Below are 21,377 nucleotides of genomic sequence, written 5' to 3'. Positions count from 1 at the left end.
CATCTGTCAACTCCATTTTTGAAAACATCTCAAATTTGACCCTCTTTCTTACCGCCATGTTTCCAGTCCAGGCCTCACTTACCTGGACTTTGGTAACGTCCCAGTGGGTCATTTCTTTTCTGATCAAATTGCCTCAAGTATTCAGAACAGGTTTGTAGCCTAGGAGAATAGGCTATACCATGTAGCCTAGGTGTGTAGCAGGCTATACCATCTAGGTTTGTGTACATGAAATCTAACAAATATATCTTCATCATACAACTATACTCCTACTCCACTGTCATTTGGGACACTTGCCTATCCTACACCAATTCTAGTCACCAGACAATGCCATGTTCTTGCTGGCTTTGGCAATTCAGGGTCCAATCCTGTACCCGGGGATAGGAAAGTTGATGCTGCGAAGGTTGAAGTGTCAACTACACTCTTGCATTCACTTTCATTGCCTTTGCTCTTTCCTTTGTTGAATTCATCGGGCAAAGCCCTGGTTAAACCCACCCCTCCACCTGTTGGCAATATTACTGTATTTTCCTAGTATGATTCATTTTTAACCCCTTTCTCCAAAACACTTTACTTCTTTGTCTTTAAACCTCCAACATCCCTTTCAAAGCCTGTTTCCTTTCCAAGACCCACTGAAAAAATTTGAGGATTTTTAAACTCAAACACATTGAATCAGTAGATGAAATGACCTTGAGTTATTGCACCCAATTCCTTGCCACTCTGCTCCAGCTACTTAGTCCTCACAAAAGAATGTGGGCCAGGTGTGGTGGCACATGCCTGTAGTCCTAGCTACTTTGGGAGGCTGAGGAGGGAGGATAACTTGAGGACAGGAATCCAAGACCAGCCTGGACAGCACATTGAGACCCTGTCTCTAAAAAACCCTTGAGTTATTTGAGTACTGAAAGTACCGGCCAACAGAAGACAAGAAAAATACATACACTGCATTTTAAAATGTGTATTGGTATTCTCTGCAACACTGGCAACATGACTATCCACACCCCCCCCCCACAAATTTCCTTCTCGGTGTGTTTTCAAAATCACATTTTGTTAGATACTTAACCAACATTGCCAGCCTTCCCATTTCCATATTCTCTATCCCAATAGAGATTTAGAATGGGGCTCAATTTAGAATAGGGATATGTCCCGATAAACTCATCACAGTTAAAAGTCACCAAGTTGAAATGCATTTCATGCTGGCAGCACAGTACAGTCTAACTTACTATGGCTCTATTTTTCCACTTTACAATGGTGTGAAAGTGATGTTCATTATTGTAAGCTGGTGGTCCCCACCCCCTGGGCCATACACTAGTGTTGTCCATGGCCTGCCAGAGACTGGGTGGGCAAGCAAGAATTCATCTGGGTTTGCCTCCACTCTCCATTGCTTGCATCACTGCGTGGCCTCCACCTATCATATCAAGTGGTATTAGGTTCTTATAGGAACATGAACCCTACTGTGGACTGTGCATGCAAGGGATGATCTTGGTTGTGCACTCCTTTGTCAGTCTGGTGCCTGACAACCTGGGGTGGAGCTGGTGATGGGGAATGGCCGTTAAGTGCAGATTGTCATAGGCAGAGAGGTTTGACTGCACAGGTACGCTTGGTCATCCCAGGACCACAACCACTACCCCTTGTCTGTGGAAGGATTATCTTCCAGGAAGCCAGCCCTGGTGCCAAAAGGGCTGGGGACTGCTGCCATAACCTCATCTTACAGTCACAAATCTAAGTCAAACCATTTTAATTCAGGGACCATCTGCAATTTATCACCAACAGTTTACCAGGCCTGGTGGCTCCAGCCTGTGATCCCAGCATTTCAGGAAGCTCAGACAGGAAAAGCACTTGAGGACAGGAGTTCAAGACCAGCCTGTGTGTAACACTGCAAGACCCTGTCTCTACCAAAATAAATAGAAATACACAAGCCTACATATCAACAGCAGTGTCACACTCTTGCCAACACTGGGTATTTTCATGAAGCAGCAGCAAGGAATGGGCTAACATTAATACACTTACTGTAAGATGAATATTTATACTAAGTAGGGCGAAAGACTTTCAAAGTTTCTTACTAAGCTCTATTGGAAACACTTGGTCCCAAATTTAAGTGAAGCCTTTTAAAAGAGGTACCACTGCCTGGACTTCCACAGTACTGCAGGACTCCCGAGGTGCCACTTCCATCTACTCCACACCCCTATAGTTGTCTTGTTTCCCCTGGGCCCTGAAAGCTGGCCCAGGATGATCCAGAACTGGTTTCTGGACAGTAGCCACTTTCAACTAAATGACTGATTATTCCACAAGTCAGGCTAAAGAACAACTAACAAAACATTAGAAGAGCTAGACCAGGCCTAGGCTGCAAGGTGTGGAGATCATAAAGTCCCAGTTCCACCAGCCTTCCTGTTGAGCTGCTTTCCCACGGGCATTACCTTATCTGTTATGATCTCTACCACATTAAGGACTTGAGCCAATGTTTGCCGAGCAAGCCAGGATCTATGGCAGCTTCTACGACACCCTAAGGTTTGCATCCTCACTTGGCAAAGTGAAATAATTCTCCCGAGGTGACAGAACTAAGTGGAGCAAGGACTAGAATTCTGTCAGTCTATTCTAGAACATGTGTTCTCTCCTTACAATGACTTACAGCAAAAGGAACCCATACTAAATGAAAAATGGCCAGATTGCCATAGTGCATCATTTTCTAAGTTTTACTATGAACCCACAGGCATGTGACTCAATAAAGGATTATAGGAGATCTTCCCAAGGGATAACACCAGTATCATCTATTTGCACACTAATTTAAGCTAAGGGTCCTAAACACCCAAGAACTAATAAACTAAAACTAAGTAGGCAGAAATATACACAAAGATAATTATTTAAGACCTTTATTAACAGGTGCTTGCAGTTTGTTGACTTTTTTGAAAAAATCAAGTTGTAAACTTTTATTACAAATTAAAAATGAAGTTCTTAAAAATCTCAACTTGACCAGATATGAAACAATTTAAAAACCTTTAAAGGCGCATTGAGAAAAACCAGGCTTTTTTAAAAAACACGTTTGTTATTACCAAAAAAGACATCTTTAGGTAAAAATAATAAAAACCCCATGCTGCATAGATAATGCAGATAGTTCTAGTTATCTGGTCAACGGGCAAAAAGCAAGCACTTAAGGTCTTCAGCTCCAATCTTGTTCATTTCTTATTGCTGGAATTTCATATTCATTTCTTCTTGTTGGATGACTAAACTATAAAGAAAAAAAGAAATTAAAGATTATCACAGAGAACTCATTGCAATCTTCATGTAGTGTATGCAAATGCTCCAGACCACATTAACCATGTATAAGAAGACATCAACAAATCTACTGGTCTCACCTAAGAGAGTGATTTACAACGGTAGTGGACATCGCACTGTGACATGAATAGCTACATGTGGGTTCTTGCTTGCCACCCAGAAACTAGTATAGGAGATAAAACCCCAAAAGTACCACCCGCTGCAACAATTCAGGTGTGTCAGACACAATTACTTGCCTCTCAGTATCATGTATAAAGCTGAATGCAAAGGAATCTCTTAATTTTGGAATTTATGGGCAAAAATAAGTGAGCAAATAATAAGCTAGAGTAACAGGAATATACATGTATCATTTGATCTGCCAGAGAACTGTAACCTACAGGTACTTTTAACACGTTTCTCAAAGGAAAGCTATCCTCAGCTTATTGGTGAAATCACAGAATTCAATCAGAAAAGTTGACAAAAAGTCCTAATATTTGTAACTCTCCAGGTGTCAGAATTGAGAATTGGCTGAAGGACCACATTTGGCTCTGATAGTCAACATTCCTAAAATGGAATAGAGGTAATTTTAAGACTAAAGTGTAAGACACTGTGAGTAAAATGTCTTACCTTACCTGATGAACTACCCCCCCTTACATTAATGAGATGCCCACCACTCAGGAATGCCAGGCTACGATGTGGAGGCCATCTACGCGTGCTTACCCGGACGATGGTGGAGATGGTAAGCCGGCATTTACTCAGCCCCGCCCTGCTCAGCCTCGGGAGCGGACGAATTCTCAGCTGGTGGATCGGCTGCTTTTGTGTCTTTGCCGTCTTGTGGTTTAGGGTTTTCTGGGCGTCTGCGTCGGTAATTGAAGTTACGGCGGTACCGACGTTGAGGCGGCTGCTGACCTTGGGTCTCATCTCCTTGATTCTCTTTATCCTCTTCATTGCCGTCCTCTCTGGGCTGTCTTTGGCGAGGAGGGCCCCTAGAATGAACATTGTATAAACTGAAGAATGAGAAAACCTTTTTGTTCAACACATCCAGTGTTAACATTCGGTTCATTCAACTATATTACTCTACCTGGCCATTCTCCACATCAAATGCTCTGCAGGCAATTTAGCAAAAACAAACCTTGGTCCATATTTCACAAACAGCAAGATGATTTTATATAAGGAGATGGAAGTGTAAACCGGAAAATAAGTACTTAAGACTGGTTTTAACAAACTAGCAAACTCCTGCCCATAGCATAATACAAAAGTAATCACGAAATATCTAATAGTGGGACAACATTTTGATGTCATTTAAGATTTTTAAACGGGCTTAATGGCAACCAGCTTTGAGAACAGTACTACTAACCTTTACTACAGATGATGCTTGCTAAAAATGCAGGAAATCAAAAAAGAAAAGATGCCCCCATACAAATAAAGGCACACAGCCATGATTTTATCATTAAGGAAATGCAATTTAAAACCACAATGATACACCTCTTCACTCCTACTTGAATGGTTATATATAAAAAGACAAAATAACCAGGGTTGGCCAGGATGTGGAAAAACTGGAACATTGCTGGGGGAATGTAAAATGGCGCAGCTGCTTTGGAAAACAGTTTAGTAATTCCTCAAAAGGTTAAATAGTTACCAGGATCCAGCAATTCCATTCCTTGATCTATACCCAAGAGATTATTCACAAAAACTTACAAATGTTATGTGGATTATTATTATTATTCACAATAGCCAAAAAGCATGAACAACCCAAATGTCCATCAACTGAGGAATAAGCAAAATGTGCAGCCATACCATGGAAAGTAATTTGGCTATGAAAAGGAACCAAGAACTGCTAATATGGTATGGTATGAAAAATCTTGAAAACATCATGCACCAAGTGCAAGAAGCCAGACACAAAAGGCCATATATTATATGATTCCCTTTATATGAAATATCCAGAATAAGTAAATTTATAAAGACAGAAAGATTAATGGTGGCTAGGGACTGTGGTAGAGAGGAATGGGCAGTGATGACTAATAGAGTTTTGATGGGCTGATGAAAATATTCTGGAATTACAGAGTGGTGGTGGTTGTACAACTCTGTGAATATTATAAAAGCCACTGAAGTATACACTTTTTAAAAAGTTTAAGTGATAGATTCTACCAAAGTATTACCAATGAATGGCCTGAGATTAAAGATACCAAGACTTTTAATCACCAAGATACTAGGACTTTTTCTTGCTGGTGCTTAGAATTGTCAGAATAATAACAATGTATTCTTGGCCTTTCCTCCACTCATTCTCAGAGCACCCTAGAAAGCCCAGGAACAAGATTAATATCAGGGGTGGGGCAAAGGCAATTCTGTAACTTAAACATTTGTATCCCCGTAATATGCTGAAATAAAAGATTAACATCAGGCCTTCTACATCTACTGGTTATGGGCTCTTATTCACATTTACCTTTGTACATTCCATTTTTTACCTCCACACCCCTCAAAACTGCCATCCAGCCATCTCAACTCCCTCTTCCCGTGACACTTTCCCCACATCTTTGGAACTCATAGTCAATCTTTAGCAAAACTGCTCTGGCTCTCCTCTGTAGTCCTCAAGTGTCCTAACCTCATCACTGTGATTTCTAAGTCAATGATCTCCATGTTTTTCTAAAAACCGCAGACTTTCAATTGTATGTTAGATTCTGTTCCATTTCTATCCTCTTCTGTTGCAGTTATGAGATCCCAGCTTAACAGTCTCTAACAACCTAGGCTTTAAGATTGTTGCCCTCCTGTCCAGTTGTTTTCTACTTGGGTTTTCTCAATTGTAAGCATCACTCTCCAAGTACACCTCTTCCTATTTTCCTAGATTATTCCTTCTTGTTCTCCCATTCTCAATTTCCTCTAGGACCAATAGTCCAGTAATCTATCACCTATTAATCTCATTCCCCTTAATATTTTTCTCCCTTCTTTATCTAAATGTATAAAGTCCATCCTTAACAATATGATCAATCCCTACCCCAGTGTCTTCATTTGGATAAAAAATGCCACACAAACCGAACTCTGCTCAACTTGAGCCTGCTGCTCAAATGTCTGAAAAGAGAGCTAAGCCAGGTAAACTCACTTCAAATGAGATAATTTCTCATCTTTGCCCCAAACTTCACAACCCCCCTCCCCCCTTTTCCTCGCCTTGACACAACTGAGCAACCAAAGACTTCTGGAAATTCCCAGTAACACATCTGTGCCCAGATACTCTGGATACTTGCACATGGAAGTGCCCTCATTCCTAAAGGCCAACACTTCCACTTGTGGACCATACTCCATCTCAGCTGAAGAATCAAGATACTTCCAACAGTCACTTTCCTGCCATCAACTGTCCTCTTCTATTACATTTTTTTTAGCCTACAAATGTTTCTCATCAAAAATCTTTTGACCCCAGTTTTCTCTTACTACCATCTGTCTCCTTTTCAGCAAAACTCCCTACTGATATCATCCCTGTCTTAATTAAGATTTCTTTTAATTTGCTGTTAAACCCACAATCAGGATTTCACCCACCATTCCATGCAAGAGGGGGTAGCATGCTTCATCTATTATTCATGTGGACAAAAGATTCCTGGCCAGTCTGGAAAGCCCTGCATTCATTAATTGAAAACTTCACTGCCAACTTCAAAGCAATTATGAGTTACTGCAGTAATTATTTTGCACTGTCAACTATTGCATACATTGGAAAATGAGACTATTAATCTGTAACTTAAACCAAAATGCAAAAACCTTTACACTGAATGAGATGAGGTTTGGTATTTCTACCTACCTAGAACACAACATGACCTCAGCCTTGTCAATATAAAGACAAACTATACTTTATTAAACAGTAAAAGTGGAACCACTCAACACCAAAAAAATTTGTGTTTATTTTTAAGGACATCAATGAAACTACACAGAAAATTTAAGAAGCTTTTCAGTACAACAAAAAGGTAAGCCAAAGATTCTGCTGTTGGCACCCACAGACTTAAATGGATAGACTACTGTTTGAGAGCCTTTTCTTAAAAAATGGTATCGTGGGCCAGGTACAGTGGCTCAAGCCTCTAGTTGCAGCTACTTGGGAGGTGGAGGCAGGAGGATCGCTTCAGCCCACGCATTCAAGGCTGCAGTATGCTATGGCTGGGCAGTGTGAGAATTAAGACCCTACCTCAAAAACAAAAAAGGAATCTATGTCTAAGTGTAAAACAGTCTGAGCCACAGTCCAAGGTCAATAAAATCCAACAATTTGTCAGCAAAAATTATCTTCTCCACTGGTCATGGAAGAACCCATCAACCTCCAACATCCAGTACCTGGCTAACATCTACTGGTGGTGAGTTAGAAACCTTCAATTGTATCGTACTAGCTAGAACCCCAGCTCTATTTTTTAAATCAATTAAAAAGTTAGGATAGGACACACATCAATACAAGAAAAAGTACAAAGACACTGGCAGTTCTTGCAAAATTCTCAAAATATATACGTACACACACACACCCACATATATATACACACATACACACACACCCCGATCTATATCGTAGTATAACCTCAACTAGGTTTCCTAGTTCTTAAAGCTTCAATGAGTGCTCCAACTTTGGTGAACTATATAAAAACTGTACGCAGAACCCCTCTATCTTTGTGGAGTCACAATCTATTTGAGGTTCTGAGCAACAAACTTGTTTCTTAAAAATTATTTGGGCATATGAAGCTTGCTATGTAAGTGGTCATCAGTTAAGTACTACATCAGTTTGATTCTTGAGTGCTACCTGTCAAGTTTGAGGATAACATAGGGAGAGACTCAATGCTTTGATCTACGTCTCTTAAAGAAATAACTATTACACCATTTTATCGTACCACTGTGGTACTGAGAACATTGCCTCAAACGTAACACATAGCGCACTAAAATATGCTTGGTTCATGGAGCCTTTTCTCAAGTACTCTAGTAATTATCTTAATAGGTAGATTAGTTTTATGATATCCTAGGATTGGGTCTATTTTTCTAAAGAGAATTCTTAACGGCATGATTTAATTCTGCAACTTTAGGGTGACCAAAAAACCAAAAAGTACATATCTAAACTCAGAAGTAATAATGGAAAATTATGCCATCTCAGAGAGAAAACTTACTATTGATTCTTTACTTATGCCATGGTTGAGTTCAGATACTCCTAATAAAAGATTATCTTTAACTTTCTCTCTCCCAAGGAAGCAAGTTTAAAAGATACATAGTATAAACTATTCTTTTACCCTGTTTATGGACAGAAATTTTGAAATTCCATACCCTCATTAAAAAGAAACACACAAAGCAGACCTCATCTATACAAGCTGTTTTAAACCAGAGCCAAAGATGCAAAGAACACATCCTCAAAGATAACTGACTTCAGGTTCACCTCTTAGGTATCTGATGAAGAATCAAGTGTTAAAAGATAAATGACTCAAAGACTGCAGGGGAAGCATGATGCCACTGAGTCCTAACATACACTTGAGGAATTTATAGAAACAGGTTACTATGGACCATACCTGCGGAATCGTGGTCTATAACCCCGATACATATTCTGTCTTACTGGTGGTCTACCTTGTTCTCCTGCACCCTGGTTGTCAGCACCCTGAAAAGACAATGGAAAGAAATCAAGCTTGTTGGACCAGTAACATAAGAATGAAAACTCAAACTGGACAAATTCAAAGTCTGAATACTAGAGTTAAAAAACAAACAACAACAACCAAAAAACCCAAAAACAACCCACACTAAAACTCCCCACAAAAGCCCAATCATCTAGTCATTGTGCCTACACTATAAATTATTAATCATTTTGTTAGTTCTTATTAAGAATCAAGGTGTTTTTCATGATTTTAGTAAGTAGCTTCATTGTAGGGGAAGAATTCCAGGAGATGGTTTAAACACAGTCCTACCAAAAGTTATCAGCTATTGTTGATCGTTTTTCTTTTGGTGAAACTTACCTCCATCACTTCTCCCTGTACAGGAGGGTTGGAATACTGTGGTCGACGCCCATAGGGTCTCCGCATGTAGTAAGGTGGGAACCTTCGCCTGCGGTAGGGCCGGCGTTGTTGGGCCTGGCCTTCAGGAGCACTCTCCGATCCCTCATTCTTTTCCCCACTCTCACTATTCTGGTAACTCTGCTGGTAATTGCGTGGAGGACCCCTGCGACGTGGATAGCGTCTATAATGGTTACGGTCTGCTGCATATTTACTGCCTTGAACTGGAATTCCACCAGGGCCTGTAACATTTGCTGCCTCCGCACCCTACAAAAGCCATTATATATTGACAGTGACAAAGGAAATCAGAACACATTCCACAAATTTCACACAATGCCACAGGAAAAAAAAAAAAAAAGACAAGAAAAAGAAAAATGGCGGGGGCAGGGGAGGGCGTGTCTGCATAGCCAGGGGTGCATAGGAATGACTAAGTATCACCTCCTCACTGTTCTGAAGAGATTGCTCTCTAACTGCAGCCAACACATTAAGCATGATGCACCAGTGTTCATGTGGTCACCTGAACACATCCATTCACATTAGAGCCACCATCCTAACGGATGAGATCTCCAAAATATTTCCATACTGTAGTCAAACCTTTACACAAAAAGCATCCTCACCTTTTCTCCTTCAACAACATCAAACTCCACAGTTTCTCCATCTCCTACACTGCGAAGGTACTTCCTGGGGTTATTCTTCTTTATGGCAGTCTAGTAATATCACATTCCAAAAATAGATTAACAGGGGAGAATAATGTGCTTTTGCATTTAAAATGTACTAGAGTCAATATTATTTTAGCTTGGATATACACTTAAATCTTAAGATTTACTTTAAATAAGACCAAACTGTCAAATATAGGAATGCAGGGACCATGCTACCCCATCCTTAACCAAAATACTCCATTATTACAAGGCCCCAGCATTTTACTGCTATTTACAAAACTACAAAATGTAACTTAACACCCAAGAGAGACACAACATTTTTTAAAATGCTTTTCGCAAAAGCATCATATGACTTTGAACAAAATGAGGATATCCACCTATCCCCCAAAGACTGCACTTAATAGAAGCTAGCCCCACACAGGGCCAGTTTAGATGACAGGCGAGTTTGGTTTATATGCTTCAAAGGTGACCAACTTTGTCCCTGTTACCATATCAAACTCAATTACAAATGTCAACCAAAATTCCTTCCGTTCTGTGATAATACTTCAAATCAAATGCAATTCACATGTGTTAACTATGTCACTCTTTAAATTATCTGACTGCACGAGACTGTTGGTTATTACCTCCCCAGAAATACAGTACATCTTGGAGATCTGTTAACTTCTACTTCTCCAGACTATTGAGGGCATAGTAAAAGGCGAAGAATAACACCTCACATTTTTACATAATACTTACAAAGTTCTTTCACATATTACCTACTCAATCTCCTTATGATAAAAGATGAGGTATCATTACTCCTTTTTTACAGATACAGGCTTTTTTAAAAAGTATGTGACTTCCTGAAAAGTCACACAGATAGTAATTAGCACAGAAGGGACTTTTTCTAAACCCAGGTCTTGGGACTCCTAGTCCCATGTTCATTCCACATCCACAGCGATATCCGTTACAGGATCACTCATGCATTTCCATTCCAGAGGCAGGAAAACCGACAAATCTGAGGCCAAATAAGCTAAGTTGCCCAGAACTGCAGTCTCCTTGATACATATGCCACTAAGACCTGAGCAGCCAAAATCCCAAGAAACAACTACTTGTTGAAACCACTTACAAAATAAAGAGGAAAGCATATTGGTGACACCTTGTGAATCAGTACAACTGGGTGAGTCAAATAATTGATCTCACCTGTCATCTAAACTGTCACATAGTTTTCATACCTTTCATATATATAGCCAACTATCAATTACCTGCAGTCATAGGGGATCGCAGAAGTATGGATAATTAACAACCCAAAACTCTTATTTCAGTTAACACCGCCAACTCCCTCACCCCCCACCACCCTTGAGGGTTGCCAACAGGCAGCAAGACAAGCCTTGCTGTCTCTTGTTCCTGTGTCTACATGTTTGTTTTATTTCTTTTTTTTCTTTTTTTTTTTTTTTGAGACAGAGTCTCACTTTGTTGCCCAGGCTAGAGTGAGTGCCGTGGCGTCAGCCTAGCTCACAGCAACCTCAAACTCCTGGGCTCAAGCGATCCTCCTGCCTCAGCCTCCTGAGTAGCTGGGACTACAGGCATGCGCCACTATGCCCGGCTAATTTTTCTATATATATATTTTTAGTTGTCCATATAATTTCTTTTTATTTTTAGTAGAGACGGGGTCTCGCTCTTGCTCAGACTGGTCTCGAACTCCTGACCTTGAGCGATCCACCCGCCTCGGCCTCCCAGAGTGCTAGGATTACAGGCGTGAGCCACAGCGCCCGGCCTACATGTTCGTTTAAACATGAGAAGGAAAGTAAGGAACAGGTGAATTGTCTTTACCCAAACAAGAATACCAACTTTATATAGCAAACATTTGCTTCAAAATATTTTGTCTCAGTAGTCTTGCATTTATTTACATTTAGAATTTAAATGTTTTCATACTTACATTTGACCCTGGGATTATCTGATAGGGTTTTGGATGTACTAGAAATTGATCTGGCTTCCCCCTTGATAGTCACTGAATGCTGAGTAAGACACTTCAGAGAGCTACAAAGCACCAACCTAAGACAGCCCTTCCTAGGAAGCGTGCTGTCATCCAAGCTCATCGGCCTGAATAAACATGTGAGTACAGAAATTGACTTTAGGTCTTTTGATTTCTGGATACTATAAAAAAAGTGGTTAAAAAGTTCTTAACATAATTTAACACAAGCTAACGATATTTTAGTCTTACTGGGAAAAAAAAAACCAAAAACCAAAACCAAACAAAAAAACCCAAAAAACTGCATAGCAGAGAAGTACATACATATAAATGTGTTTTTCCTACCCATTTCATACCTTTGAGGATGAGTAAGTCCAATGGAGCCTCTAACATACTTAAGTTTCAGATATTAGTGTTCACTTGGCAGTGGCCTGCTTTAACAATCTCAATTCCTTATTGTTCATGCATTTAAAAACATTTCCCTTAAATGACACTTGAGGAGAAAGGTCAGTATGTAGCTCTTATCCTATGTTATACTTTTCTCCTCCCAAAACACTGGAAGCCAATCTAAAAATTATCTCATGAGCAATTACCAACTTTGCTGCACTCACTAGTGAGGATTCTTTTCATATTTCAAGACAGTCAAAACTCTCCAAGGGGTGGCCCCCCCCCCCCCCCCCCCGAGAAGCACCACCCATTCAAAGTGCTTTAGAATAAATAGCAAGACTGACATGCTCTTTTGGTAGTTCTCTAGTATCCACTTCAATTACTGTTTTACAGCTCTGTCCTATTTCCCACGATTATGGTGATTTGCCCCTACAGGTAGCCCTAACAGCATCTGAAAACTTCTTGCCAAAGTTAGCATTTATGCAACATCAGTTCAAGTTTAGAATCATGGAGGTTATTTGCTTATCTGAAATTACGTATGAAAATTTAGTGAAATGAGTTCAACAAATTCAACATTTTACAAAGCTATAGCTATTAAGAAAATACCAATTTGAAACAGCTATTTTAAGTGAGCTCCAATACAATTATTTCAATGTATGCACTTCAAGTATGCTTTTCCTGTAAGAACTAAACTAACTAGTGGTTGGACTTAATAACCTTTTGCAAGGACAACAGTTGAAAAGACACATCCTTTTTGTTCTCACAAAGCTTGAGTATGAAGTGCAAATATCTACATAAGCACTCACCTGGTGTACAAATACATCTTCTTTGGTGTCATTCCTGCAAGACAGAACCAAGTGGAACAAGTTAGAAAATGGAACACATTTTATGTTGCCAAAGATTAAGAATACACCTGATTACTGGCACATCATTTTCCCTCCATTTCCCCAGACTTTCTGATTGCAGACTAGCTACTAGGAAATCTGGAAAATAAACACACAAAACAAGCTACCACGAGCTCTCCTTTAAAGACTAAGCAGTTGCAAACAGCAGTAACCTCACTATCTGTAGGATACACAAAAAAGAAAAAAAAAAAAAAGACAGACAAAGAAATCAAAGTGCGACTTATTGAGCCATAATTAAGAGGGCAGCAGTGACTCGTGATACATATTCTGCTACTCCTCCTATTAAACATTAACAGTGTTCCAGCACACCCCACTCTTGCCTCTAGAGAGCATGGTTACCAACAGGTAGGAATTGCTTTCTCATTTCACTCTTAACCACTGCCTCTTCACCGTTTCCAATTCCCAACTTTCCTTAAGGTCATTAACAAATCTCCCTTGGAATATGAAGCACAAAGTGAACCCTAATGTAAACTACAGACATTGGGTGATAAGGTAAATTTGAATGTGACAAGAGCCTAGAGCCAGTTAGTTATAAAAGGTACTCCAGAATCCAAGACCAGGGGCCATGTAAGAAGGGAGATATTTGAGATATCCTTCTTGAGGCATAATGGCAAAAACTTGTGGATATAACTGGATGTTAAAAGCAAGGAGAATAATCTGAGGCTTTTTTTTTTAGCTTGAAGACTGGGATTAAGGTGATGTTACTAGGAGAAAAACTTCCAGGCCTTTAGTGACTTGCCTGACAATGAACTAGACCGACGGGCTTACTATTAGTGTCTTGCTGATCTATGGAACAATGTACACACTAAAGGATCCACACAAAATTAACTGTAATTCTGACTTAAAAGTTATAGCTTGGACTATCACAACTTAACATTTAATTTTTGTGAACAGGATAATTTTGAATCTTTTGTTTTTTTGAGAAAGGGTCTTGCTGTGTTTGCCTGGGTTATAATGCAGTGGCATCTTTATAGCTCACTACAACTTCAAACTCCTGGCCTCAAGTGATCCTCCTGCCTCAGCCTCCTGAGTAGCTGGGACTATGTGCATGCATCACCATGCTCTGCTAATTTTTCTATTTTTTTGTAGAGATGGGGTGTTGCTATGTTGCTCACACTGCTCTCGAACTCATGGCCTCAAGCAATCCTCCCGCCTTGGCCTCCCTTCCAAAGCGTTAGGATTACAGTTGTGAGCCACTGTGCCAGCCTGGATTTTGAATCTTAAAACAGGAACATTGCAAAAGCTACTCAAAAGCAATTGAGTGAAAACTCATCTTTCGAGCTAGATGAATATTAGGAATACCTAGAGAATTGATGGCTGGTCATAACGCTCATCTATCTGTCCATAGTTTCATAGGCACCACAGAAACAAATTAGAGCCATCATTAATTAGTTCTAATAGTGATTTTCAACAGGGGTATAAGGGCATTTAATGTTCCAAAGATGGGGAGTACTATTTGTATTAATGGGGAGGAGGACTTGCTGGACAAGTAAATTTATTATTTGAGTTCTGAATGTAGTATTTTTGTACTGTATTAATATGCATTTTCTTTAGGGTTGTAAAACGAATATTAGAAAATTTACCAAAACAATTTAGCCGAAACAATCTTTTTAAAAAGTAGTACAGGGTTGGCAATACACACAAAGGTAATGTCAATCCCTCAAAAACAGCTTAGGGAGGTATTTTGTGGGTACAAAGACATGTGGAAACCAACACAGGCTCACTAATGTCATGCTAGACGACCAAATACTCATTTTGTTGACACTAAACCAGCCCAATAGAGTTACCATGACCAAAGTGTATCTGGATTTCAGGAGGAAACTTGACAGCTCCAAAAATGCAGTTTCCACCAAGATAGACTATATTATGGTTTGGGCAGATTAAATCAATCTAGTTGCAACTTGTTAAATGACTACCCAGAAATACAAGGCACCCCTAACAGGCCACCTGAGTTTTAGTCTTGATTCTACTATTAACAGCTGTGTAACACAGAAAATCTGCCTCATCTTTTTCATCATCTGCAAGAAGACTAGACATAACAGCTTACATTACTACAAATTCCAAATATTATGCTAACTGCTTCAAATATATTACTCAATCCTTAGGTACGTACTACCACTAACCCCACATTCCACAAATTAGGGAACTGAAATATAATTTGCTTACAACGGTAGACTTTGATTCTATACGCTCTGGTCTTTCATTATGCTGAAATCTCAAAAAGTACCAGTTCTGAAATCTGTACATTTTAGCTTTAGAGAGAGACTACAGCATATGGTTTCTCCAATTTTAGGAGAGGGCAAGAAGTAACAACCATCCTTACTTCCTTGCAGTACTCAAAATTACTACATGTAATTAGACTAGGGTTCTGCAAACACTTCTGGTAAGGGAGCAAATAGTAAATATTTAAGACTTTATGGGCCAATACAAGGTCTGTTGAATATTCTTTCTTCCCCTACTCAATAACCCTTAAAAAAAAAAAAAAGTAAAATCTAGGCCAGGCACAGTGGCTGGCGAAGTGTAATCCTAGCACTTCTAGAGAGGTTGGAAGGCCAAGGTGGGAGGATTGCTTGAGGCCAGGTGTTGAAGACCAGCTTGGGAAAGAGTTAAGACCACAACTACTAAAAATAGAAAAATTAGCTGGATGCGGTGGTGCACAGTTGAACCAGCTACTCAGGAGGCTGAAGCAAGAGGATCACCTGAGCCCAGGACTCTGAGGTTGCAGTGAGCTATGATCCTGCCACTGCACACCAGCCTGGGCAACAGAGCAAGACCCTGTCTCTTAAAAGAATCACACATTGCTTTAGGCTTTGTGTGGTCACATATTCTGCTGCCTATGCCTTCCCCCAACCCTAAACAATGGTTTAAAAAGGTAATACCCATTCTTACCCTGCAGGCCACATATAAACAAAATAAAAAGATTCAGAAGTGAATAAAGTCCAATGAGCAAGTCTTTTAATTTGTAAAGCTGACCTGCATGCTAAAAACTAGAACTTTTAGCAATCCCAAACTTCAAAGATTAGAATATAAAAAGTAGGAAGCTTTTCACATCTACAAAACTAGCATTCAGCACAGAGGAGCCCCAGACACATGCTAGAGGCCATACAAGAAAAGTCTTTCAATGACTAATGACTAAGAATAGCCATCCTAAAAAATCATCTGTAACTATGTGGACAACAACCAATTTGAAGATGACTAGGTCTATTTCAGAGAGAGCATAACAGCTGGTGAACACAAATGCCAGAATCAGAAAACTTGAGTTCAAATCCCAACTCTGCCACTTACTAGCTATGCTTATGGGGCAAGTAAACAACATCTTTGTACTTCAGAATAACAATATGGATTTCTTAAAGGTTTTCTGAGGATTAAACAAATTAATTCATTTTAAGCGGTGACAACAGACCTTCGTATAAATACATGCTACCTACATCTAATATCAATTATGTGAAGGAATCACCCATTAGTTACATATAGATATGGAATCCCCACAGGTAAGCCTCCCCCCAATGGAAACTAAACTTCACAGGAATGACTAAATATGTTTCTAAAGAGGAAATAAATAGCTAAGCCTTTCCCTGGCTTGGCTTATTACATCTTTCTAGACTATGGGCAATAAAGCTAAATACATACACAAGGCCAGGTGGTAAGGGCAGTCACTCAATCAAGATAAGACAACTAACAGACTGGTTAAAAAGAAGAAAAAAAGAAATATATGCCCATCTAAAGGTGGTGATAATACTCAGGGCCTGCTGGTTTATGTGGAAACACAGGCCCCTCAAACTAGCCGAAGTTCAGATCTTAAAAATATGACAATCTGAATTATTTTTGGTGTCATCTCTTGAATCTTTAATGTTAGTAATTAATTCCAATTCTTTTAAAGACACTGTACTGTCCAATCAAAACATCTGGGGGTAGGATTTAGCCAGTAGTTCACAAGTTTATGACCTCTGCTCTATTTATTCCCTTTGCTCCAAATTCCTTGCTCACCTCACAACTTCAGAATGATTAGTTCAGGCATTTAAGTCAGAATACAAAAATATTTCTATTCTGGTTATTATAAAAGAGGCATGCATGTCCCACTGAAAAAAATAAACCACTGCCGAGCGATTCATGGTTCTCTCATGGATTCAGTGAATATGGATTAATCCTTAACAGCTAATAAAATCAAATAGTAATGGGGGGAGCTAATAAACCCCTCTAGTCACACAGTCCAATTATCTTTTGGAGACACAGCACACAACCGAATAACTCAATGAGTTTCTCACAATTTCTAGATCACATAGTCTAACAAAGCAAAAAAATTTTGCTATTTTAAAAGCTTTGTGATTTCCTTATTTAGTTTCTTGTACACAATATAATCATCTGGGGAAACCCTTTAAAGACATAATTCTAACTCGGCTGTAACAATTCATCATAGGTGGTAATTTAGGCTGGAATAAACATTTACAATGAAAATGTCTTTAAAGGCACAAAATTTACATAAAATACCTCCAATTTTAATTATAAAAATATCTTAAGAGCCTAGAACTAAGAGTTACAGCGGTCATCTCAAACCCTGCACCCTCCCCTTTAGACAGAAGCAGGGTAGGGCATGTTCCCTCCTTCCGTCTCCCTCCCTCAGGAGAGCCAGGTGCCTTCAGCCCTTTGTTATCTTATCTGTTCTACTATAGAAGTACACATACAACCCACTGCTAGCTTCCAAACTGCATTTAAGACCTACATTTTCCTTGATTAATGCAAACCTTCCCTGACTTAATTGGAGTCAGATTTTTACAGTATCTTATTAACAAGTCTCACAATCATTAAAGTGATCAGTTTAGAGACATAAAGCACACTTAACCAGTTAATTTGACTAAATAGAGGTTATGATACTCCAAACAAGGATGATCAAAAGCCAATTTACATTTAACTTGCCCTGGAGGATGACCAAGTCCAAGTTAGAAGAGAGATATTCAATAAATCGCATCTCATGGAATTTATAAAATGTAAAGAACTACTTTTAACCACGATAAAAACTCACTTCAAAAAATGTCATAACCTAATGTCCACTTAACAAAATACAGTATAGCAAGGTATATGCTAAAATTTCTTAGATACAAACTACACTCTATCCACTGAAGCTGCAAGCTACAGTCGCCTATAATATGTACACACCAGAGCTGCATTATCACAGTGGGTCAAGGATTAAAAGCAATGATTTCGATGGTTTGACCCAAATCATGAACCTGAAATTCTTGTTAAAAATGTACTGAGACGTGGCCAGGCGCGGTGGCTCACGCCTGTAATCCTAGCACTCTGGAAGGCCGAGGTGGGTGGATCGTTTGAGCTCAGGAGTTTGAGGTTGCTGTGAGCTAGGGTGATGCCACAGCACTCTAGCCCAGGAAACAGAGTGAGACTCGTCTCAAAAAAAATAAATAAATAAAAATAAAAATAAAAAAATGTACCAAATCCAAGCTTTGAAGGAGGCACTAAAGAGCCTGTCATTTGCAATATTCTTCCACAGTAAGCACACTTAAATTTGAAAGCCATTGGTTTAAGAATCAGAATTAAGATGGAAATATTAACTAAACTAAATCATTAATAAATTCAGAGATCACTTAAAAAGCTACCAGTAAACCAATCATATATAGGCACCAAACCATACTCTTTCTTTCTCACTAGTAACCCACTATGAAAAAATTGATCAGAAATGTAGCTTTGGCCTATAAGGAAGAAACAGTAAGACAACTGGAAAATCCTAAGGATTTTTTTAAAGAAACACAATGTTTCTCTACAATTGCAAATGAGAACAGACCATCAAATGCCTATAAACCTCTGGCTTTCAATGTTTCCACAATACTGTACGGCTGATCAAGAATGGTTTCTTTTATCAGTCAATTATGTCTGTCTTTAAGCTTCATCTCACCCATTTGTTGTCCATTTCACAAGTATTCTTAAGCGTTCTCTTTTAATCACCTGTTTAACATCTCCAAAAGAAAAGACTTAAGAGAGAAAATGCTCAAAATTACCAATTATCCTACTTATAAGGCCAAGATTGCTATTGGCATGCGTAAGCCCTGCTCTACACCCATGTAACCGTACTACTAGCCTTGGCAGCCATCTTGAAAATGATGCCTGGCTCACAAGGGAACCCATGGAGAGTACAGTGAGTACACTGCACGTTATCACCACTATTGAACAATTTTAAGAATAATTCCTAAAGATGTTATTTGTAGCTTTACCTTCAAATAAGAAGAACAATGTTAAATTTCCTAGGGCTATGGCCCCTCTCATAAACTACAGCCAGGGCTTTAATAAAATTGATTTAATCAGCATGATTTGGGGACGAGGAAGTGGAAGAATACTAAGGGAAAAGACCATTTTGTATCCGATATATCATTTACTCCATAAGCAAAATGATTACAGCTCTTTGGTCAAAGCAGTCCCAATATGAAATATATCCGAGGTACTAGGACAGTATATTTGAAACGTTAAACAAAGGCAACATTTAAGACTAATATGACAAAAGCTCACATACTCGACATGTCAAATCATGTAACCCCAAAAAAGTCAACATGGTGTAAATAACCTATGTTAGTCAGCGGACCCAATAAAGTATAAAAGCATGACAAGAATGAAACGCAATGGACTGTAGTTTCCCCAGTTTGCCGTAACATTAAAGTATGGTTCATTCACTCGGCTTGCCTTTAAATTATTTTGTACCATAACGAAGCCTTTGAAATTAGCTTCAAATTAATACTTAGGTGCAAAACAAAGACAATCTCTAGATCCACTAATTCCTCCAAAGGAAACAAAATCACACCAATACAGAGTAGCAACCGCCCTCGGAACACGGCCGTGTACCTACACACGCTTGAAACAATCCCAAGCCCTGCAAAGCCCCAGAGCAGCAAACATGAGAAAACGGGAGATGGAGGCTTCAAAGCAGGGCAGCTCACCTGTTGATGAAACCATATCCGTTTCTTACATTGAACCATTTTACTGTCCCCAAAACCTTCGTTGCTGGAAAACAAAGCAAAACAACCTACGATTACCAGCTATTCCTTTTAAAACAACCCGGCTTCTACATCCGGTCCCTCGCACGCTGCCGGCCGCAGCCACCTGACAGCCTTTTCTCTCCAAAGCCCGTCTGCCGGGCCGCCCTGGGGCCACGACGACTCCTTCGTCGTACACGTGGGTGAATTCGAAGCCGCGGGGCGCCCCTGGGCAGGCCCGGGGCGCGGGACCAAGATGGGTGTGTGCGCAGGCCGCGGGCGGAGAGCACGTGAGGGAAGGGGAAGCCGCCCCGGCCCACTCCAGCCTGCGTAGGCGGCGCGCCGCGCCCTCGGGGCACACGCGGAAGGGAGCTGGGTGGGGGAGCCGGGGAACAACGGCGTGCGGGCCCGAGCGCACGAGGCCGGCCGGCGGGGAGGGGACCCTGCCGCACACGCGGTCGGCGGCGCGCGGCCGCAGGGGGAGGGGCGCGCGGGCCCGCGGGGTCCACAGGGGGCGCGGGAGGCGGCGAGCGCGCGCCTGCTGGGCGGGCGGGCCCCCGCGAAGGCGGGTAGGGGGGGAAGGGCAGCCGCGCGCCGCGAAGTCGGTGCCCGCCAGCCGCGCGCCCGCCGGCTCGCCCCGCTCGGGCTAACGGTTCCGTTGCCAGGCTTCCATACAGCCCCACCCCCGGCCCTGCCCGGCCCTTACCGATGACCTTCTTGTCCCCGCCGGCAGGCGCCGCCGATGTGAGGCCGCCCGGGCCACCGCTCCCTGCGCCGCTGCCCGTGGTGCCGGGCTTGGTGTCGGCAGCGCTGAGGGCGGGGGCGGCGGGGGGGGCGGCGGGCGGCTGCTGGGTTTCGGCCTCGCTGCTCATGGTTGCGGTGGTGGTGACTGGGGCCGGCTGCGGCAGCTGCGGCTCCTCCCGATATGTGATGGTAACTAGGCCGGCGGCGGCGGTGGGGCTGCACAGGGCTCTCTGGGGTCCGCTCTCCGCTCCCGCTACCGATCGAACTAGCGAGAATGGCGGGACAGGCGGGATAAGCCCTATGATCGACCCGCCCTCGGCATTGTTCACTGGCCATCCTTGCTGTCAATCCCACCACCTGACCCCAACCCCTGGCCTCTATTGGTTAATACTTTATCACTCCTCTACTCTCATTGGCCCTTAGGCGGCTAATTCAGTCGACCTACAACCGTTCCTGCCTCCGCCGCCGCCATAGAGACCGGAACTAGAATTAGAGTAGTCACCACGAGAACCATAGAGTACCCGAGAGGACGG

The 21,377-nt window shown here is 41.1% G+C and overlaps 1 protein-coding gene across 1 annotated transcript; it reads right to left on the bottom strand.

The window, feature by feature from the left end:
• Nucleotides 1-2,867: 2,867 nt before the first annotated feature.
• On the bottom strand, nt 2,868-21,089 carry YBX1 (Y-box binding protein 1). The gene is made up of 8 exons (XM_069477797.1): nt 20,807-21,089; nt 20,065-20,128; nt 13,028-13,061; nt 9,845-9,934; nt 9,192-9,494; nt 8,754-8,839; nt 3,964-4,229; nt 2,868-3,217 (listed from the first exon to the last, which is right to left on the bottom strand). The coding sequence occupies exons 1-7, from the start codon at nt 20,970-20,972 to the stop codon at nt 3,995-3,997; spliced, it is 978 nt and encodes a 325-aa protein (XP_069333898.1). The 5' UTR covers nt 20,973-21,089; the 3' UTR covers nt 2,868-3,217; nt 3,964-3,994.
• Between the last annotated feature and the right edge of the window lie 288 nt (nt 21,090-21,377).

Source organism: Eulemur rufifrons, chromosome 8, assembly GCF_041146395.1.
Source record: "Eulemur rufifrons isolate Redbay chromosome 8, OSU_ERuf_1, whole genome shotgun sequence".
In the NCBI taxonomy this organism is placed as follows: Eukaryota; Metazoa; Chordata; class Mammalia; order Primates; family Lemuridae; genus Eulemur; species Eulemur rufifrons.
The sequence above is the reverse complement of the archived record's forward strand: the minus strand, read 5'-3'. Positions and strand labels throughout refer to the sequence as shown.